Below are 19,475 nucleotides of genomic sequence, written 5' to 3'. Positions count from 1 at the left end.
CAGCAGCTGCATTCTCATTTCCAGGGCACTGTATGAAGTAGTAGATTAAAGTACTGTTTAAAAGTGACATTGGACATGTTAAAATTATATTACAGGGATCACACTCACACAGAATGTGCAGTAGGAGTCACTGTACAATAAATGTTGTAAAGCTAACCAAATTTGGCAATAATATGTCCCAAGCCATATTAAAGTACAGAAGCAACTATGCAAACAGAGGTGTACAGCTTACATTCCAGAATTATGTGCTTCAGTAAAGGATTCTGATAGTGGTACTTACCTCATCAAGTAGGAAAAGGGTGACATACACATTTGTAGTTTCTCTCATCTGTCAGTTTAGGCAATGTTGCCCACTCTACTATACAGGAAATTATGCCCTACCTGCAGAGGCATTGTGCACCTACTGACAGCTACTTGGTTTTAATGATAAATTGTACATGTCAGTATGGTGACTAAGATGCCCTGCAGCACACATCCAGGATCTGCCATGCATTAGGCAGGATTTATATGACTCTGGACATCTTTACTGAAGGTCTCTGAGATCACCCCAGGCCTGCAAGGCTACAATGCCTTCCACATGTTCAGACCTCAAAATGATTTTGAAGGAACTAAAAGTGGAGGTGTATCCATCTTTATTAAAACCAAATACACTTCCATATTGGTCAAACAGCATGCTGCATGCTCTCTCGAACTACACCATCTCCACTTAACTATTGGGAAAGTACCATACCACAGCACTGCTAGCTTTAGATCCCGTACCATGAGCCAGGATAAGCACACCACCTACTTTGATTTACCAGAATCCCTTGCCATACAGCCCAAAAACTTAGTCATGGGAGATTTTAACTATACTTCCATAGACTGGGGGACATACACGAGCATAAACTGACTCACCAAGAGTTTCCTGGAGTTTGCTAACACAAATGCTTTAGAACAGGTAATTTGTACCCCCACTAAAGGCTCTAATATTCTGGACATAGTACTCACCAACATGGGTGAGGGGTCACTGTACTTCCTCTTGCATGATGCCTTCTCTGGTTAGGTCAGACCACAGATCAGTCTCAACTGAAGTAACTATTGGAACTGATAACTTCACAGGAACAAACATTATAAAAAACTTTACCAAAGCTAACTACAGCATTCTAAGTGATGGCATAAAAAGCTTCATACCACCCACAGTCACAGACACCAATGATTACTATGCAGACGTGTATGCAAATACCCTGTACAAACAGTTAAGTGACAGCATGAACTCTGCTGTAACTGACTGGATCAAAACCAGGTCTTCCCATAAAAACAAATGTAAACAGATTATATAATGAGATGAAGAAACTGCTGTCCAAATGCAAGAGAGATATCACTCTGCAGAGGAAAGGTTCCCTCCTAAACCTAAAAAAAAACAACAAAAAAAACAGAAATCTTGTAAAGTCTTCTAATGTAAATTACAAAACTAAAATCGCATCCCTAGTCAAGGATAAGTATAAGGCATTCTTTAACTATGTCCAAAGTCTAATAGGGAATGCCCAGCTATGTGCAAACTGGTTGTAGATGGGATCACTCATATTACACCTGTAGATATTGCCAACCTACGAGTTGATACAGTCAGTACAAAATTCACCCTCCTATCCCCACCTACCATATACCTGACACCAGCCCTCCGCCTAGCATCTCTAGAGAACAGGTCATCTATGTGCTAACAAAGGCCAAAAACACAGTCTCAGTGGGACCAGATAACATCCCAGGTTGTTTACTAAGCAATCTAAAACAAGACCTAGCAGACCCACTTGGTGTTATCTTTAATCATAGCTTGAGAACTGGTTATGTTTCTGCAGAATGGAGAACAGCAACAGTAATCCCCCTGGACAAAGTGGGGCCATCAACTGACCCTGAGAACTACAGACCCATAAGTCTAACCAGCCTCATCTGCAAGGCCATGGAAAGAGTTATCATGGGCCTTATCAACAAGGACATAGGTGACCTCCAAATGCTGGACTCAACCCAGTTTGGCTTTGTTAAGGGTAGATCATGCTTATTAAACCTGGTTAACTTCTTTGGGAATGTAACCAAAGCCATGGATGAAGGTAAGACTGTGCAAACAGCCTATATCAACCTTACCAAGGCTTTCAACACAATTCCTCACTTTGGCATCATTGAGAAACTTTCCCAGATAAGGATTAACCCTTACATTACCAGATAGGTAGCCAGTTGGTTCACTGACAGAACACAGTATGTCAAAATTGGTGACTTTACCTCCACCAGTAGACCCATCCCTAGTGGAGTACCTCAGGGGTCTCTGCTGGGCCGCTTACTGTGTGGCATCATTTTCTCAGAAGTCCAGGCCAAAATGGATGGCCTTTGGCTCACCAAGTTCACTGATGATTGCAAACTGGGAGCAATCATTGAGTCCCCCAATGATGTCAACATGTTACAGAAAGGGCTAATACAAGCAAATAATAAGTGCCAAACTCATGGTCTAAAACTAAATGCAAAAAAATGCATTATTATTCCCTTTACCAAAATGGAATTCCCTACAAATTACAATATTAACAGCACCCCCCCCCCCTTGAGTTCCAACCCAGTGGTGTGAGACTTGGGAACACAGGTTGATAGCAATCTAAACTTTGAACGCCAAATTTCTACAGTGGTAAGGAAAGCCTTCTATGCTGCGCACCTCATAAGCAAGAGCACAGCATTCAGGTCAAGGGATGTTACAATTCCAGTGTACCTGACACTCATCAGACCATTAATAGAGTATAATGCACTCTTTTGCATATACCTCATCAGACACCTGCAGCAGCTAGAGAGACCTCAGAGGCTTCTCACTAAGAAAATGCAGGGACTCCAAACCGTGACATAAATGGACAGCCTGTAAGCTCTGTCACTTTACTCTGTATCTTATAGGCTGCTGAGAGGTGACTTGCCTGCCTTATAGGGCAATCTCCACCCCTGCCCTAATGGAAATGCTGCACATCTGAAAGTCAAACGGCTCAATAGTGAATCACTCTAGGGATCTCAGCTTAGCTTGTGACATTAACAAATCATGCTGCAGAGACAGATATGCCTCCCAGAGACGGTCGCTTCTCTAAGAATAGACTCCCTATTCATGTAAAACACAGCTCCTCACTCACCCTATTTAAATGCAACCTAGATAATTGGATGGGAGACTGCAAATTTGCCCCTGGGGTGGCACCCATGTCCCTCATGGACAGGGGTAGCTGGTGTTGATCACAGACCCACTCTGTTCTTAAATGTATTTATTTATTTATTTATTATTTATTTATTTATTATTTATTTATTTATTTATTTATTTATTTTACACTTGTTTACAGGGATGGTCTGAATGGGACAGTGCCCATTTTCAGCGGAGGCCCATGGAGAAAAGCTCCAGCTTGAGCTTACATACAAAGTCATCACATCAAGTAATAGAAATTATAGACAAAAAAATGAGTGTTAACACATTTACAGTATAAAAATGTAAACACAAAAATATATACATAGTATCAAATAGAACAAGACTTTAAACACTTGAATATAGACAAATATATGGTTGAACTTATATATGTGGAGGAACATAACAGGAATGTAACTACTTATAGAGAAGCAGTGTTGTTAGAAAGGATATGTTAATAGAGTTAGTATATACAGCCAAATTGTATAAGTAGTGCTAAGTTAATATTTAACCTGGAGTGTTAGATGTGCAAAGCCAAGATTCAAATTTGTCTTTTAAGAGATATTTTGAAATGATTAAGATTACTCATGGGTCTAATACTATGTGGAAGGGTATTCCAATTTTTGGCAACAAAGTTAGAGTAAAGAGAGTTGCCTGCTGTACTGGATACTTTGGTTACTTGGAGTAAGTCTTTGTTAGATGATCAAAGACTACGAATGTTAGAATAGAGTTGTAGAAGATTTGTTAGGGAGGGTACATTGTCAGGATTGTGAATTATTTTGTGGGCCATTATTAATTGGTTATAGTTTATAACATGGGATAGTTCCAACCAAGAAAGATTTTTGAGGCATTGACAGTGATGGGTTGAATGTGTGGAATCTGTTGAAAATATTGTAACATGATTCTAATTTACTTAGTTCTGACTTTTTGAGGTTGGTAAGTATGGGAGATGCATATAAGAGTGAGGAGAGGAGGCATGTTTCTATGGCTATTCTTGCAGCATCTGTTACAAATTTTTTGTTTCTATACATTGTTCCCATTTTCTTGTGAACCTTTTTGATTGTGTTAGAAATGCGTATGTCAAATTTTAGTCTGTTGTCAATTAGGTTGCCTAATAGTTTTGTTTGGGAATCTGGGAAATCCTAGTATTATTACTGGCAGTGATATAAAAGTTAGCTGGGAGGTTAGTAGGTTTGGATGGATGAAAGATCATAAGTTTAGTTTTATTAGGGTAGAGAATAAATTGTGAGTTTGCTAGCCATGTTTCAATATCAGAGAAGGTTTTTTGTGTGACTGTAAGAAGTTGAGTTATTGTGGATGCTGCACATATGAAGGTTGAATCATCTGTGTATTGTATGATAGATGTTTGACAGGAGGCAGTATTAAGATCATTTATGAATATGCTGAAGAGGAGGTGCCCTAGGATTGAACCCTGAGGGAGTCTAAGTGTAGTAGGAAGGAGTGGGGATAGATCTTGCTTCCATTTCACAGCTTGCTGGTGGCTAGATAGATATCTTTGAAAACAGTTAACAGCATCAGGGTTGATATTAAGATTATTCAGAGTGGAAAGTAAATTAGGATGGGAAATTGTATTGAATGCTTTAGACATGTCTAAGAAGACTGAAGATACTGTTTTGCCATCATCTCTGAATTTATTTATAGTATTAGTGAAACTTAGAAGAGCTCTAGTAGTGCTATGATGGGGTTGGAATGCATGATGTGATGATGAGAGGAGATTATTGTTTAGAAGGTGTTTAAAGTTGAAAGTGGATACAGCTTTCCAGAATTTTAGAAAGTGGTGGAAGTATAACGATGGGCCGGTAGTTTGTTAGTTCTGTTGAATTGCCCCCTTTGTGTAATGGTGTAATATATGCAATTTTCCAAATAGCTGGGACATATTGTTCTGTTATAGAGCGGTTTATAAGTATTGACACAGGGGAGGCAATGATATCTGCTGTTAATTTTAGATATTCTGCTGGCAAGTTATCTGCTGGCAGTGAAGTGGGTTTTAACTTTATTTATAGTTTTGCAATAGTTTGTTTTGGGACTGTCTAAAATGAAAATGCATCTACAAAAATTGCTTAGATTGTTGAGTGTTGGCATTGAGGGAGACTTGCTATTCTTAGTCAGTGCTAAAACACTTTCAGTGAAAAATATGTTAAATTGTTTGGCAATATATTTTCTGTTATCAGGTAAGTTGAGGGGGGCTGTGGTTTGGCCAGGGTGAAGTATTTTATTAACTGTGTTTCAGAATTTTTGTGGATTCATTCTGTATTTCCATTGTAAATTAGAATAGTAGTGTTGTTTGTCTAGTTTAATTTGGTGTTTGGCACAGTTTCTATGTTACTTGTATATTAAATGGTTTTGGGGGTTTATTTTTAGCCTAAGTTTGCCATGCTTTGTCCCTTTGTTTTAGGAGAGTACGAGTATCAGGGGTTAACCAGGGTGTGTAGTTGGCTTTGACATGAACTGTTCTTGGAGGTGAAAGTCTGTTTAGAATAGTAAGGAAGGTATCATTGAAGTGTTGAACAGCAGCATCTAAGGGCAGTTGCTTAAGAGGAGTCCAGTCTATTTTTTCAAGAATATTAAGTAGAATCTGTAAGTTAAAATGTTTCTTATTATGAACTTGGGGTAAGTTGATTAGTTTAGTAGGGTTACTGTGATTTCTCAGTAAGTAGGTTCCAAAGTGGTCACTTAAGTGATCTGGGAGACACCTTGCTATTTGGTAATACTGGGGTTTATTAGTTAAGAACCAGTCTGAAATATATTGTTTATCTGTTTTGTTGTCAATTCTAGTTGTGTGAGAAATCATTTGAGTGAAACCATGGAGGTTTAGGTAGTTATGAGGATTGTCAGAGTTACATGTCATCCAGTCTGTGTTAAAGTCTCCTGCAATAACGGCTTCCTGTGATATGGCTTTTGTGACATTTTGGAGAATGATTTTGACTGTACTGGAATTGTTTCCTGGAGGGATGTAGATGGCTATTTTATATATATATATATAAATCATTAGATTTGCCATTTTCCATATATACTATATATATATATCTTTGTTCTGGTTTAGTTGTAATCTGGTTATGAGTAGCTGTGTATTATTAATGTTAGTAATACTTATATTTACAGGTTGTAAGTTGAGCATGTTCTTAAAGAGAATTGCAACACTATCTCCCTTTTTTCTATTCTATCAGCTCTTAGAATATTGTAACCAGGTGGGGTTATTTCTATGTCTGGTTTATGTTATTTCAACCAGGTTTAAGTAAGGATGGTAATGTGTGGAATGTAAAGGGAGAGAGTTGCATGTTGTTTGTGTATTTTATTGAGCATACTTAAGATTTAGGTTTGGTTTAACAGTAGTATTTCAGAGCTTTTATGTGGAGTAGGTAGTTTGATTTGCATTGGGGAGTTTAATGAAATCATGTGTTTGGGCCTGGGTTTGGCTGGATATCACCACTAAGCATAAATTCATTCTGCAAACTACCCAAAAAAGAACAAATGGGGATACTTGGGATTAACATGGCTAGGCTTGTAAAGGCTATAGAGCCGCTATCCAAGTAACCTCCTATGAACCTATAAACCTATTACACAGAGGACTATACTTTCTCTTAGTCTATTTTCATATCCCTCCTATAAAATTAGGGTTCTATTACGTAAATGGCTCATACATGTTTCCTTTGTGCCATGTTACCATTACTGCCACAATATGAAGAGATTTTGCCTCCATGAAACACATTTGATCAATAAAACTTTTACTAGAACTGGGAATTCATACTCATTGTCATCCATTTTTTTGTGCTGTCTTTTTTTCCTTACTTCATGAATGCATTAGTTTTGCCATTTTCCAATTTAAATACTTTCTAGTGCATGGAACATATTGATTTTGCTCTGCTATTGAGAAAAAGACACATCAGTTAAGAGCTGCTATAGCATGAGACCAGATCTTTAACACTCCCTGTTTAACTTATTAAGGTTGAGTTTCACACTAGACAGACAAATCTGCCTGTACTGACCAACACATGAACATGAATATTTGTTTCTCCCTGCTGTCTGCGCTGGTAACGAGTCACTGACTTCATTTTTATCAATTTAGAAAATTGATAGAATAACAGTATTTGTGTTAGTCTGCATTTTCTGAGGGATATTAAGTATGAAACTCAAATGAATTTCATTATTTAGTGACTTTAGTTTTCAGTGATTTGCCTGAAAACAGACTAAAAAAATATGAGGAATGGGCCAAATATACGAGGCAAAAAATGTTGGTACAGAAGATGAGTGCAAACATCAGAAACTGAGTTATATTGCCTTTGTGACAGTGATCGCTAAGTGCTTTACAGCTTCTTTGAAAGCCGACAAAACACTTTTTTCTGTAACCAGTAGTACATGGAGCAGATAAATCTTCATGCACAATGAAGAACTATGTTCAGGTCTCCAGTCATAACCCTTAATTATGTATTCACAACATGGATTCCTAGATTTTAAATATTGCTCTTATACATTTACAAAGTTGTTAGAATAACAGGTTTTGTGCCAGCATGTATTTTTTATGGGTATGAACTTTTAAACTCAAATGTCTGGCATTATTTGTGGTTTTAAACCTCTGTAATTTTATAGAAAAACACATTTTTATGAGGAACATGAGGTATGGCTGCCTCTGATATTCTTAGTAACATGTATTGATACTGTCGATAGCACTTCATATGAACGACCCAGCTGTTCAAAGGCACTAAACAACTGCATTGCCTTCCCCACATCCTAACTGCTGATCATCACCCTTTGCAATCAATAAGTCTCTTTGTTCTCTGTAGGGTGAGAGGTAATCCCATAAGTCATAATTCTTGCAGAATTAGAGGTTTATTTTTGCACCAGAATCCCACCCCTCTGTGACTGTTGTGGGTGCCCACATCACTACATTCCCCTGCATGTAACTTGTCTTCTTCACATTCTAATGAAGGCTGCTGCAGCAGGCCTAGTGGGCCAAGATCATGCTTTTATTTATGGTTCCTTCACCTGCAAACTACTTTTGCATGTATTGAAACAGCCAATGGACAAACGGTCCCTCTCACCAGAGCAGGCAAGCTGGCATTTATCACTCATTCCTACCCTTCTCTGCCTGGATGCTTCAACACCTGGGCAACTAATTGAACTAAGGCTTTATCTATCTAGATGACTAAAATGGGTTAAATGTTCGCCATCCTTGGTATCAGCTAGGTTAATGATGGTAGATTTTCTGTCCATGGGCTGGAGGCACAGTCCCTTGAAGTGTGGCCAACTTTGTAATAAGATTTGCTCTGTCTTGTTTAAGTGCAAAGAAGTGCCCACAGATGGCACAAGATCAAATAATCCACAATATCTTCTTGATGAATACCCTTCCATGAACTGTGAATTGCACATTCTCATCACTTTTAGCCATTTGAACCAGGTAAACCCTCTAGTCATACCTGCTCTTTTCCTGGGGTAACCTAAGAGTATGTAGTAATCCCTGGATAGGTGACCTTGTTTTTTATTAAACAGTAAGCAAACAGACACTGAGGAAATCAAGCACAGGAGTGTGAGATGAAACTTTTTAATAGCTCTTACCCTTAATCCCTATCATTGAACCGGTATACAAAGATACAGCATGATGTCATAGAATCCAACTGTGGACACCACCTCACCAATCAGGAAATTTGTAACTTGAATGGAAGCTTCTCACTCTAAACTGACACATTGCGATGCTGCTAATTTATTCATCTATGTATATAAATAAATAAATAAATAAAATAATACATGAATGAGTGAATAAAACAAATAAATTAATAATTAAAAAATAATTAAATCCATAAATAAATAAGGTTTTGGTAGGTTGTTTCTGTGATTTACACTTTCGATCAACTGCTTGCAAATAATATAACTTATGCATCTAGCACAAGCATTGTTAAAATCTTTATGTCATTTAAGTGGTGAATGTACCATGTTAGAAACTTCAGTGCTTTATATTTTTTCTTCATCTAAAATGCATAAAACACTATAAGAATTAAAGCATGTCTCTGTAAAAGTTGCGCCAGAATAAATGTATTTTATAAACTCTATAAACTGACCATTTGTTTGAAGTATCTGCCCAGATCAAAACAGGTGGGTGACGTAAGGATCATAAAGTCTTATTTTATCATAATGCACATAATAACTGAGCCCTCTCCCAATCAGCATGTTACAATGTGGAAGCCATAGCAGAAGATGTTGATTGTGTCAGTGATCCAAAACAAAAATATTTACTAGCATTAATTCCTCATGTATGAATAAGCAAGTTATACTACACACAAGGCTAAATGCCCCATTTTCAACATCTTGCTGATACAATTGTCCTGAAGAGTGCATGTGTCAAATTGATGTGTTTATTTTAGAATAGCAAATGACGTTTCAGTCCTAGGAAATAAATAAAACCTCTGGAGATATACAATTATACACCAAATCCAATAAAATTAAGTCAATGCCTTTATATGATATCTGTATATCCCTTAATGTGACTTATTTGTAACACCCGCCATCAGTTAACAAAGACTGACTTTTATGCTTTTCTTCATATGTATCCATAATGACTATGCAAGAAATATTAAAAGTAACTTCTTTATTTTCCTGTAACTATCTGAGAGTACTTTGTTTACCGGTCATAAGATATTAATTAAGAAATGCTGAGCTCTTATTGTATGAATTCTGGATGAAGGAAAATGAACTGGTGCTGAAGCTGTTATGACCACATTAAGCAGTGAGGTTTGTAACATGGTGAATTCATGTTTGGGAGCAATCAGAACAAAAAAACGTTAGCAACACCTTTACTATAACTTACATTTCTGGTACTAAAAACATAAAACCTTTATTAGCGTAAATCATAAAATTAGTAATGGTGACCCAGATTTTAGTGAGGTACTGGGCACTGTCCCATTTTTCATTAATATTAGAAAATAATGCTTATCATAATTATGATGGTTCCATGACCAAATGCCTAGGTAGAAATCTAGCGGTTTCATTAGCACTGGTAGGTAATATGCTTGCTTTGCCCCATTTAAACAACACATTTGAAGCCAGTATCTATATAGCTGTACTCTACAAAACTGATTGATGTTGTTAGCTGTTAGGTTTTCTATGTGTGTAAAAGAACAAGTTTGTGCACCACATATATGAACAAATATGTGCAATTAGGACTAAGCATGATGGGAATAGGCTGTGCAGACATTTAAGTGCCTGCTCAGAATTACACAAACATTTATTTTTTGTCATTGACAATGACTTAACATGTGCAGACCACAGTAGTATGTTTGAGCAAAGAAAGCAAAAAAAGATATTTCAAAATAAATACTAGTTAATGTAGCAATAACCTACGCCTGGCTGTGGGTAATGCTGGATTTACCCATGGTTGGTGTGGTTTAGTCATGAGGGCGAAGTCCGAGTGGCCAAACAAAGACAACCGTGGGTAAATCCAACATTACCCACACCCAGTCGTGGGTTATTTCTATTATACAATGACATTATTTAAGAAGAAAATAATTACTTTTCTTAAATAATGGCATTGTATAATGCCTCCTTGCTGCCCTTCCGCAGCTGTCTGGTATTCTGCGGCAGTTCTGATGTACTGCACATGCTCAATTAACATAGTGACACAGTGTGAAGCAACGGAGATCTTGCGTTCTCCGTTGCTGTAAAAAAAAAAAAAGAGTTATAGTAATGGAAAAAGTTCGGGCGACCGGACCTTTTTCCATTACTATAACTCTGATTTACAACGTGCACGTTTTTGAATATTAATGGGGGGGTCGTTGTATAATATCCATTAATTAATGATTCTTTGAGCATTAAAATCCTTCTGTGGTATAGATCTCTGAAATGATTTTGTAACATTAGTTTTAAAGATGGCTTAAATGATGATCATTATGCATTTACTGTTTAGTTGGGGATGTCACATACGTATGTTTCAAATAATCAGTTTTAAGCTTGAACTGCATGATTCTGTTTGGTCAGTTTTCTTCTCATGATTGTCTTGTACATTATTTAAACAGTCTGTTACTTATTAAGATTTTGTTCAGAAGTTGTCTCTCATTATAAGAGGGGTGGAAGTGATTTGACCCAGCATTTTATTTTTTTCCAAATATATTTTTTTGTTTATTCTGCAACCTGATTGATTAATGGATAGAAAGTTCAAAAGATGACTGAAGAAGTGCTGCTGAAAGATGAGTGAGGCCATTAGATCAAATTCATTTTGGTCAGCTGTTACACTAAGTGAAACGGTAGTCACTTCACTATCTTGTCATCATATTTGATGGTGAGTGACTTTATTAGGATTAGACAGGAGCTCTGGATAGGGTTAGAGTTAAGGCTTTGGAATATGGGGTGGCTTTAAGTTTATAGTTTTGTTTGGTGTTATGGTTGGGGTTAAGAAAAACTGGCGATGCTGTACCCTGCCTGCGGGTCAGTTTACTTTTTACAGTTTCGTGTTTTATGCCTTTTCATTCCATGTATGTTTCAACATTTGTATTTATTTATTTATTTTGTTGTGTGCATTTTGGCTATGCAGCCTTGAAGTTGCATTTTGCAATATTGTAACTAAGAAAGTGACATAGATCAGCATACTTCATATTATATTTCTCTGCATTCCATGAGTACCCAAAGTGTGTAAAGTCTATTTCACATTGTATACTATTGTTTTTTAAGAAAAAAAAAAGGTCTGGATAACCACTTGAAGTATTATCACATGCTTGAATTAATTCTTTAACACAATGCCTCAAAAAATATAGTGACTTCTAGTTCTGTGAAATGGCATGCAACATGCAACTGTAATCATTTTAGATTTTGGAAGTGATGATATTTCTAAATGTAATAAATAAATACAGTTAATCATTTCTATGTTTTTACCATTTCTTAATGAGGATATTTTCTTTTTTTTTTTTTTAGCTGAACTCCTCTTCTACATCTAAGCTTTCTGCTGACCAGCTACTCCCTATAATATTCACTTCTCAGTCAGAGACACCTAAAGAAAGGAATGCCTACAGTACACCTAATGAAAACAAAGCCATCATAACAGACAGTGTCAGTGATAAACTACAATCACACACTGTATTACATGACAGAATACCAGAGTATCCCTCACTATTTGCAGACCTTCATCTTTCCACTATCAAGTTCCCAACATCTGAAGGCCTAACAGTTACAGCAACCAAGCTACCTGCTAGGGATGACACAGATGCCACCACTTCAGCTGTTCAGGTTTCAGAGCAAAACAGCTTACCATACTACCTTTACAATAATTCTGGAAGGGCATCACCATTTCAGAGGAACACATCATCTCCCTCTCCACTGCATTTCATAGGTTCTGGAACACTTTCACCTCCTCTCTCTCTGTCACCTTGTCCTTCTGGAAGATCTAGCACATTATCCCCATTGCCTCTACAGATCATAAGACATTCTTTAACTCCAAGTCCAGTGTGCCTTCAGATACCATGTAAGAGGCTATGTTTATCCACAGGTAGCATAAACCAGTTACACAGCCAGTTACCCCTAAGCTTTACTGCAAAACAATCCAGAGCAAAGTCTCCAGGACTAACACAACTTTCTCTCCTTACTGCTATTTTAAAATCTGGAAGACGTACACCTTCAAAGAACATTGCTTCTTCAACAAAACATTTTCATGAAAAAATGATTGCTAGTCCTTCCCCTCCTTCAAAGGTTATCAGTGAGAAGAATGCTGGGGCAATATTTAAGGATCATGCTGAGAAAACAAATGACCTACTTTCTGAACATGGTAAAAGATCATTGTATACACTGCATGGACAGCCAAATGACACATCAGCTAGCTCACAAACCTCAATCAAAACTAATGTATCTGGTAGACATTCACAGAAAACACTTCATTCTTTAACACAGCAGCTTTGTTCCAAACCAAATTTGGTGCATCATGAGCATCACAAGTTCTGTTCAATTACCCCAGAACCTAGTTTTACATGGACTAGCTCTCCAGCTTTATTATCATACCCCCCTTCCTCTAGGGATACATTATCCTCAGATGAGCAAAAAACATCACGCAGTACTACTCCTTCTAACTCTGCATTACTCCCTTCTTCATCACCACACTCTGCACAGGCATCAACATTTGCAGCCCTACATGGAAGAGAAAACCCTGAACTATTAGATTCAAATGCACATTCTTTTTTGGATCCTAATAAAAACATTTCTCTTTATAAGATAGGACCTGTGGAATCACCCAGACATGAACGTGTTTGCAGTCTTTCATCTACTTCTAGAAAACATTCATTTCATTCATCCTTGCCAGACATGAAGACTCGCTCTGTTTTTCCACACCCTGATTCTTATACACATTCAAATAAACCTGGCCTTCATCCTTTGTTGAGAAAGTCACATCTCAGTGCACAAATGTCACATAATTTGCCTCATGCTACAAAAACAGAAAAAGTGCATCCAAAAACTAGCTTGCAAAGCAAACATATTCCCAATGGATTTACCACGAGGTCACTTCATCGCTCTCAGCCCTTATTATGTACTACTGCCTCAAAATCTGGGAAGCTGTCTCCAGCACATTTTCTCTCTGACCTTGTAGAAAGAACACCCATGAAGCTAAAGGTATTGCTCTACTATATCTTTGCATGGTGTGGGCTGCACCAAAATAATCATGCTATTTAAAATTGCATGGTTCATGGTTTAACAACTAAGTGTGTAAGGCATATGATGGTTAACTTTGTGAATCATGTTGAAATACTGCTGTTATGTTCACTGTTATTCTTCAGTGACATTCTTCTATTGAGTTTATAGCTAAATTGATGCTCATATTTATTTAACAATAATGATTACAGTAGAATTCAATATTTATTATATAAAATTAAATATACACAAAAATACACATATTCAGAATTTTCAAATGTATTTATGACAATTATTTTTAGTATAGGCAGTGTAATCTAATTTATTTAAACCTAGTTCAAGCATCTGTATGAGCTATGTATTTAATGTATCATTTAGTACATATACAGAATAGCATACTGCAAAACCATGACACTTTAATCACAATATGGTATTTTTGAGTTTATCTGTGGTTTACCAATGACTGTAACATACCTCATAAAATGTAAATTGCAGTTAGAATCTCTTAATTATAAATTAAAGACTGCGATATACTCCTGCAGATGTTGGCAACAATTTTTTAAAAGTATAGCAGGAAATCCCTGAGAGTTACATAACAAACAAACTGTTACTAAATCCCAGATAAGCTATGTGGACTCTGACACTACTACTCTCTGTAAGAATTTTATTGTGGCATATATTATGTTTAAATTGGACCCTGACTTGTATACCAGCTTCCAAAGTGTAGTTCACCTTCAAGATTCACTCTGCCCTAGACAGTTCTGAAAAAAATTGAAACGAAAGGCACAAAATTGAAATAAAAACACATTCTGTAAGAAGTCAAAATATTCAAATGAAACAAAGCATAAAATCTCAGTAAACATACCAGGACTTTTAAAAGTTAAATTCTAGCATAACACATTGCACAAAATAAATGAACTACTTGGATCACTGAGTATATGTCATATACCTGCCTATGCCCTTTGCTGTACTTTGTTTTTAAAGTTAATAGCATATGAAGCCTTGTAATCTATATCAGGCAGCGATACAGCAGAGTATTTTAATACCTGCTACACCTTCCTTTGTACTATAGGTTGTTGCTATTTTGCACTTGATCATTTATTATTGCTTAACAGCATTCATGTAATCTGTCCATCAGGTATAGCATATCTAGGTTCATAGTTGTATAGATTGGTAGTAGGCTAACTGCACTTGTGAGCCATTTTAAGCCTAGCTAATTACCCCATGTGCGAATCAAACCCTCAACCTTGTGTCTATAAGGTAAACACCTTAACCATTATACCAAACCCCTGCTCTTATACCAACTTACCTTGTAAAATACCCCACCCCATTGTCTGATGTCATTTGACACCCCAGTCATCTTTTAATGAAGTATATAGTGATTCTATGTCTGACAGCCCCTCCTCATTATAATACTAAATGATAAGACAGATGTTTATGTTGTTTTAGGGTACTGTGTCAAATTATAATATACATAATACATCACTGTTATGTGGTGGCACATCACATCTGCAGTGGGGATCTGGTGAAAAACTATTAGAACAGAAAATCCAAATTAACGGTTAGCAGCATGACATGAATGGAAGTCATGCTACACACATTAAAAGCATTCTGCAATTTCATTCTGCTAAAAATAAAAACGAAAAGCAAATGATGTGGATAACATAATTAATAATTTCCATGCAAGTATAATATGAAGACACAATAGTCTATGATTGATGAAGAGTCCAAAGCAGGTTTCAACAGGATATGTAAGTAGTTGGTTATTGGTATGGAAGTGCACGCTAGAAAGATCACGATTTATTTATAGTGGAGGAAACCATTTATCTTCCATGGCGACTGGTCCTGTATGTAATACAACAGCAATGTTTATTATGAGGAAGATCTTAATAAACTATGATGTGCAGGTATAGATGTCATAGAGAAACTCCATAAATATGTTGCCTTTTAACATCAAAAATACAGCTGTAAGAAATTCAATGTAAAAGAAATTAAGTAAAACATTTTAGGCCAGGCGGTTAGCAACAATTTTGACAAACACAAAAATACAGAAACATTTTTGATCGTTTCCCAACTAGAAGAGCTATTTGATTTGCTTGCTACATTTCATGCATTGTTTTGTTTAAGAAAGTATCATTGAATAGCCATTTGAACTTCTTTTAACATTCTTTGCTCTGACGGGTGGAGAATACTTGTTCGATTGTTGGGAAAGAATGCACAAAGAGTTTATCACACATTTTTTTTAATTTAGAGATACTGAAGATATTTTAGTTTGCAGGTCATAATTCCATACTAATCCTGCACTGCTAATAACAAGCAGGAAAGTGGAGTTAATTTGTCACCAAGTAACTGTTCAAAAGCAAAAACAAGTTATTCATATAGTACACTATGAGTAAACATCATTCCACTAATTTTTACAAGGATTTGCAGTGATAGCCAAAGAAAATCATTTAGGATGCTGGACAAAATTCCCATTAGAATAATGCAGTGTATACATTTTGGGAGAAGTAGTACACTTGTATCTGTAGCCATAAGAACGGAATGGAATAGTGTTTTCCACAGGAAATGTATGGCATGCATTCGGAAATATAATGCATGCAGGCACATTTAAACTACTGGATAACTAGAATATAAAATCAGTACAGTGAGTAGACAAATGGAGAAATAGCATAGTGCAAGTGGTGATAATCTTCCTTGAACAGTTACAATTGCATATATTCTGTAATATTAAACTTGGGAATGCCAGTGAAGTGGCAGTTTGGTTAAGAGAATATAACTTTAAGATGTACTTATCACAGAGAACAAGACACAGTTTTAAGAAGGAAAGGATAACTAGCATGGTGACAGTAGGAACATTACTACCACACCGTTAAATGATTTTATAATTTGTGCTGCAGAGGGATAGAATGAGAATCTACTTCTTTATTGAAGATGCCTGTAGCAAGGTTGGTACACTAGGTAGACGGCAAAAATGGTTAAAATATAAAAGATCGTGACTCAGTCAAAGTGGGAGAGAGAACAGTGACAACTAAGTTGGGGGAGGGTACGGAAGGCAGACAAACTGAGTTAATAAGAGCAAAACAGGCAGAACAAGAACTGCAGGTATAGATGAGTTAAGCATATTATACATGAATGAAAGATTCTGGAATGTCCAGGAGCAGTCATCAGAAGATGAAAGTGTAGCATTGCCATAGTGTTGTACAGTTGCAGAAATCCTATTTGGAGTTTTATGTGCAGTTCAGCTAGAATGTAGTATAATGTTCTGCCAGCCAATTGCATATAATCCACAATTGTGGAGTGAACTGTCAGAACACCTGTAAATGTAGGTCGTGCATGTCCTCCTCCCAAAATATCTCTTTGTCACTAGAGCTGTATACAAAATATTCTCAGCTGTAAGGTGAATGCTAAGACTGTCATCTCCGCAAACACTCAAATACACACACACACAGTCACACACACACACACACACACACACACACAGACACACATGCACACACACGCACATGCACACACACGCGCACACACGCACACACACACACACACACACACACACACACACACACACACACACACACACACACACACACACACACACACACACACACACACACAAAACCCAATTCCAAGATTTGCTCTCAGTGTAAGTGACCACTTACACTGAGGGCAGGCTGAGGTTAAGTGCTTTGGAATCTGTTCCCCATAGTAAGTCCATTTATAGATAGTGCTTACACCAAAATAAGTCACTTATACTGAGAGAAGATTTTTTGGAATCAGGGAAGGCTTACACTGACTGTAACTCTTTGGAAATCCGGCCCCACATGTGACATGCATGCATGCATTTAATAACTAGCGCTTTCATCCTCATTTTGAATTGCATGTGTTTGACAAGTGGTTTGATTTCCTGTATTGTACAGTCTAAAAGTAAATTTCATGGACGTTGCAGCAGTAAATCTCATGTCTTACTTCTTTATTTCACTTTTCAAATACCAAATTTTAAATGGTGTCAGAAGTGAAGTCATTAGTGAAGCAGGATAGGTAATTCTGTCTTTCACTTAGGAATGCTCACTAATGGCCTTTAAGAGTTTTATCACTGTCTCTCTCCAGTGCATTTTGTCTGTGACAGTGGAACTTGTGGATTCAGAAATATAATTTATACCTAACTATATCTAGGCTAGTGGAACTTGTGGATTCAGAAATATAATTTATACCTAACTATATCTAGGATCTACAGAAAAAAATGAAATGATGCAGTATTCTATATTTCTACAATTGTCAGGTAAGGGAATCATGAAAATTCAAAATATATTTCAATTCTAAAAGTGAGAAAAATAATATTGCAAGACAATGAGACAGAGGTTTCCGAGTTGTTGTGACTCAGAAGGGAGTATGCTGGTTTTCTTTATGAGTAGCATGATGCAGCATGTGGTTTCTACACGTGTATTTCTGGAATTAGAAAAGGCAAGGACTGTAGATTTGGTTAATTATATGATTCAGTACTGAGAGATAAAACTGTGTGGTGTGCAGGTAATAATCATATGAGTTGCATTTTTCTGCAGAATACACATATAATGGATAAAGAAATAATAGGTACCCATTATTTGGAATCCCTAATCCTGCAACATGCAGAATGAGTGGTTGAAAATTAAGACTTACATATGTTAAGTCCAAGATTGCCATTTCTTGAAATATTTCCTTTACTCCAAAGTATTTTTAACCCACTTTTAAATGTTGAGATTCTGAAATCTCGATGTTTTGGGTATGTCTTTTTAAAAGTTGAGATTTTGGAATTTTTACATTTAAAAGTGGACCCATATATATATATATATATATATATATATATATATATATATATATATATATATATATATATATATTAGTTCAGGGGTGGGGATGGGTGCAGGGGCATACCCTCTGCTAAAAAGCAAGTTTAAAGGAAAAGAATAATGTTCAATATACACTCTTCTTTATTTTGGATCCCTTTCAGTGTGTTGGGATTCAGCTATGAAAGTCTCAGCATTTCAATAATGAATCGACTGATATCTGTAGAGGGAGTAAACTTGCTATCTTTCAATTAAAAGATATGCAAAGAAATTATAATTTTGTAAACTACATACAAGGCATGTTGAAAATAAAAATAATATAATAATTAAGAGAAACATAAGAAATAATGTTGCCAATAACATATGAAAGTGTATTAAAAATAAATGATCTGTGATTAATAACAGGTACAGAAGATGTAGCATGAGAAATCATTTTATTAATGAATGTAAATTTAAAAAAAACAAATCTCACCTAAAACCAATGCATGTGGTAGAACAAAGCCATTTATCCAGTTATCCATGGACGCAAGCACTGAATGAGTGAATAGGCTGCAGAAATTTGATCCAAAACATTTGATAAAAATTGTTCAGTTAGAAATCTAGATAGGGAAGTTCAAGCTTCTTAGCAAAATAAGCCATTTAAACTAAACAAATGTACAGAGTACAGTGTAATGTTTGCTCCAATGTTTGATGCACTGAATATGAATGAGAGTAAGGGAAGCTTTTTGTCTGAAGGTTGCTTGTTTATTCAGGTCATCCTGTGAAGCATTTGTGCTAAACGTTGCTTACTTATAAATATAAGAAGAAAAAAAATGCAACATTCCATTTCCGATTGTTGGAACTGAAGTTTCAGCTATATTGAGATGTTC

The 19,475-nt window shown here is 36.4% G+C and overlaps 1 protein-coding gene across 12 annotated transcripts in view; it reads left to right on the top strand.

The window, feature by feature from the left end:
* LOC122795548 (muscular LMNA interacting protein) overlaps positions 1-19,475 on the top strand; it is a 2,709,240-nt gene that overhangs the window by 1,372,893 nt on the left and 1,316,872 nt on the right. For 11 of the 12 annotated variants that reach the window (XM_044063763.1, XM_044063765.1, XM_044063761.1 and 8 more), the window contains one exon: positions 12,086-13,768. The exons of the other annotated variant lie outside the window; for it this stretch is intronic. In XM_044063763.1, coding sequence (XP_043919698.1) covers positions 12,086-13,768 — 1,683 coding nt within the window. The remainder of the gene's footprint in view (positions 1-12,085; positions 13,769-19,475) is intronic. 12 annotated transcript variants of the gene reach the window in all.

This window comes from Protopterus annectens, chromosome 2.part2, assembly GCF_019279795.1.
Source record: "Protopterus annectens isolate FY-2018-M chromosome 2.part2, PAN1.0, whole genome shotgun sequence".
NCBI lineage: Eukaryota > Metazoa > Chordata > Ceratodontiformes > Protopteridae > Protopterus > Protopterus annectens.
This window is presented reverse-complemented; position numbering and strand designations above follow the sequence as displayed.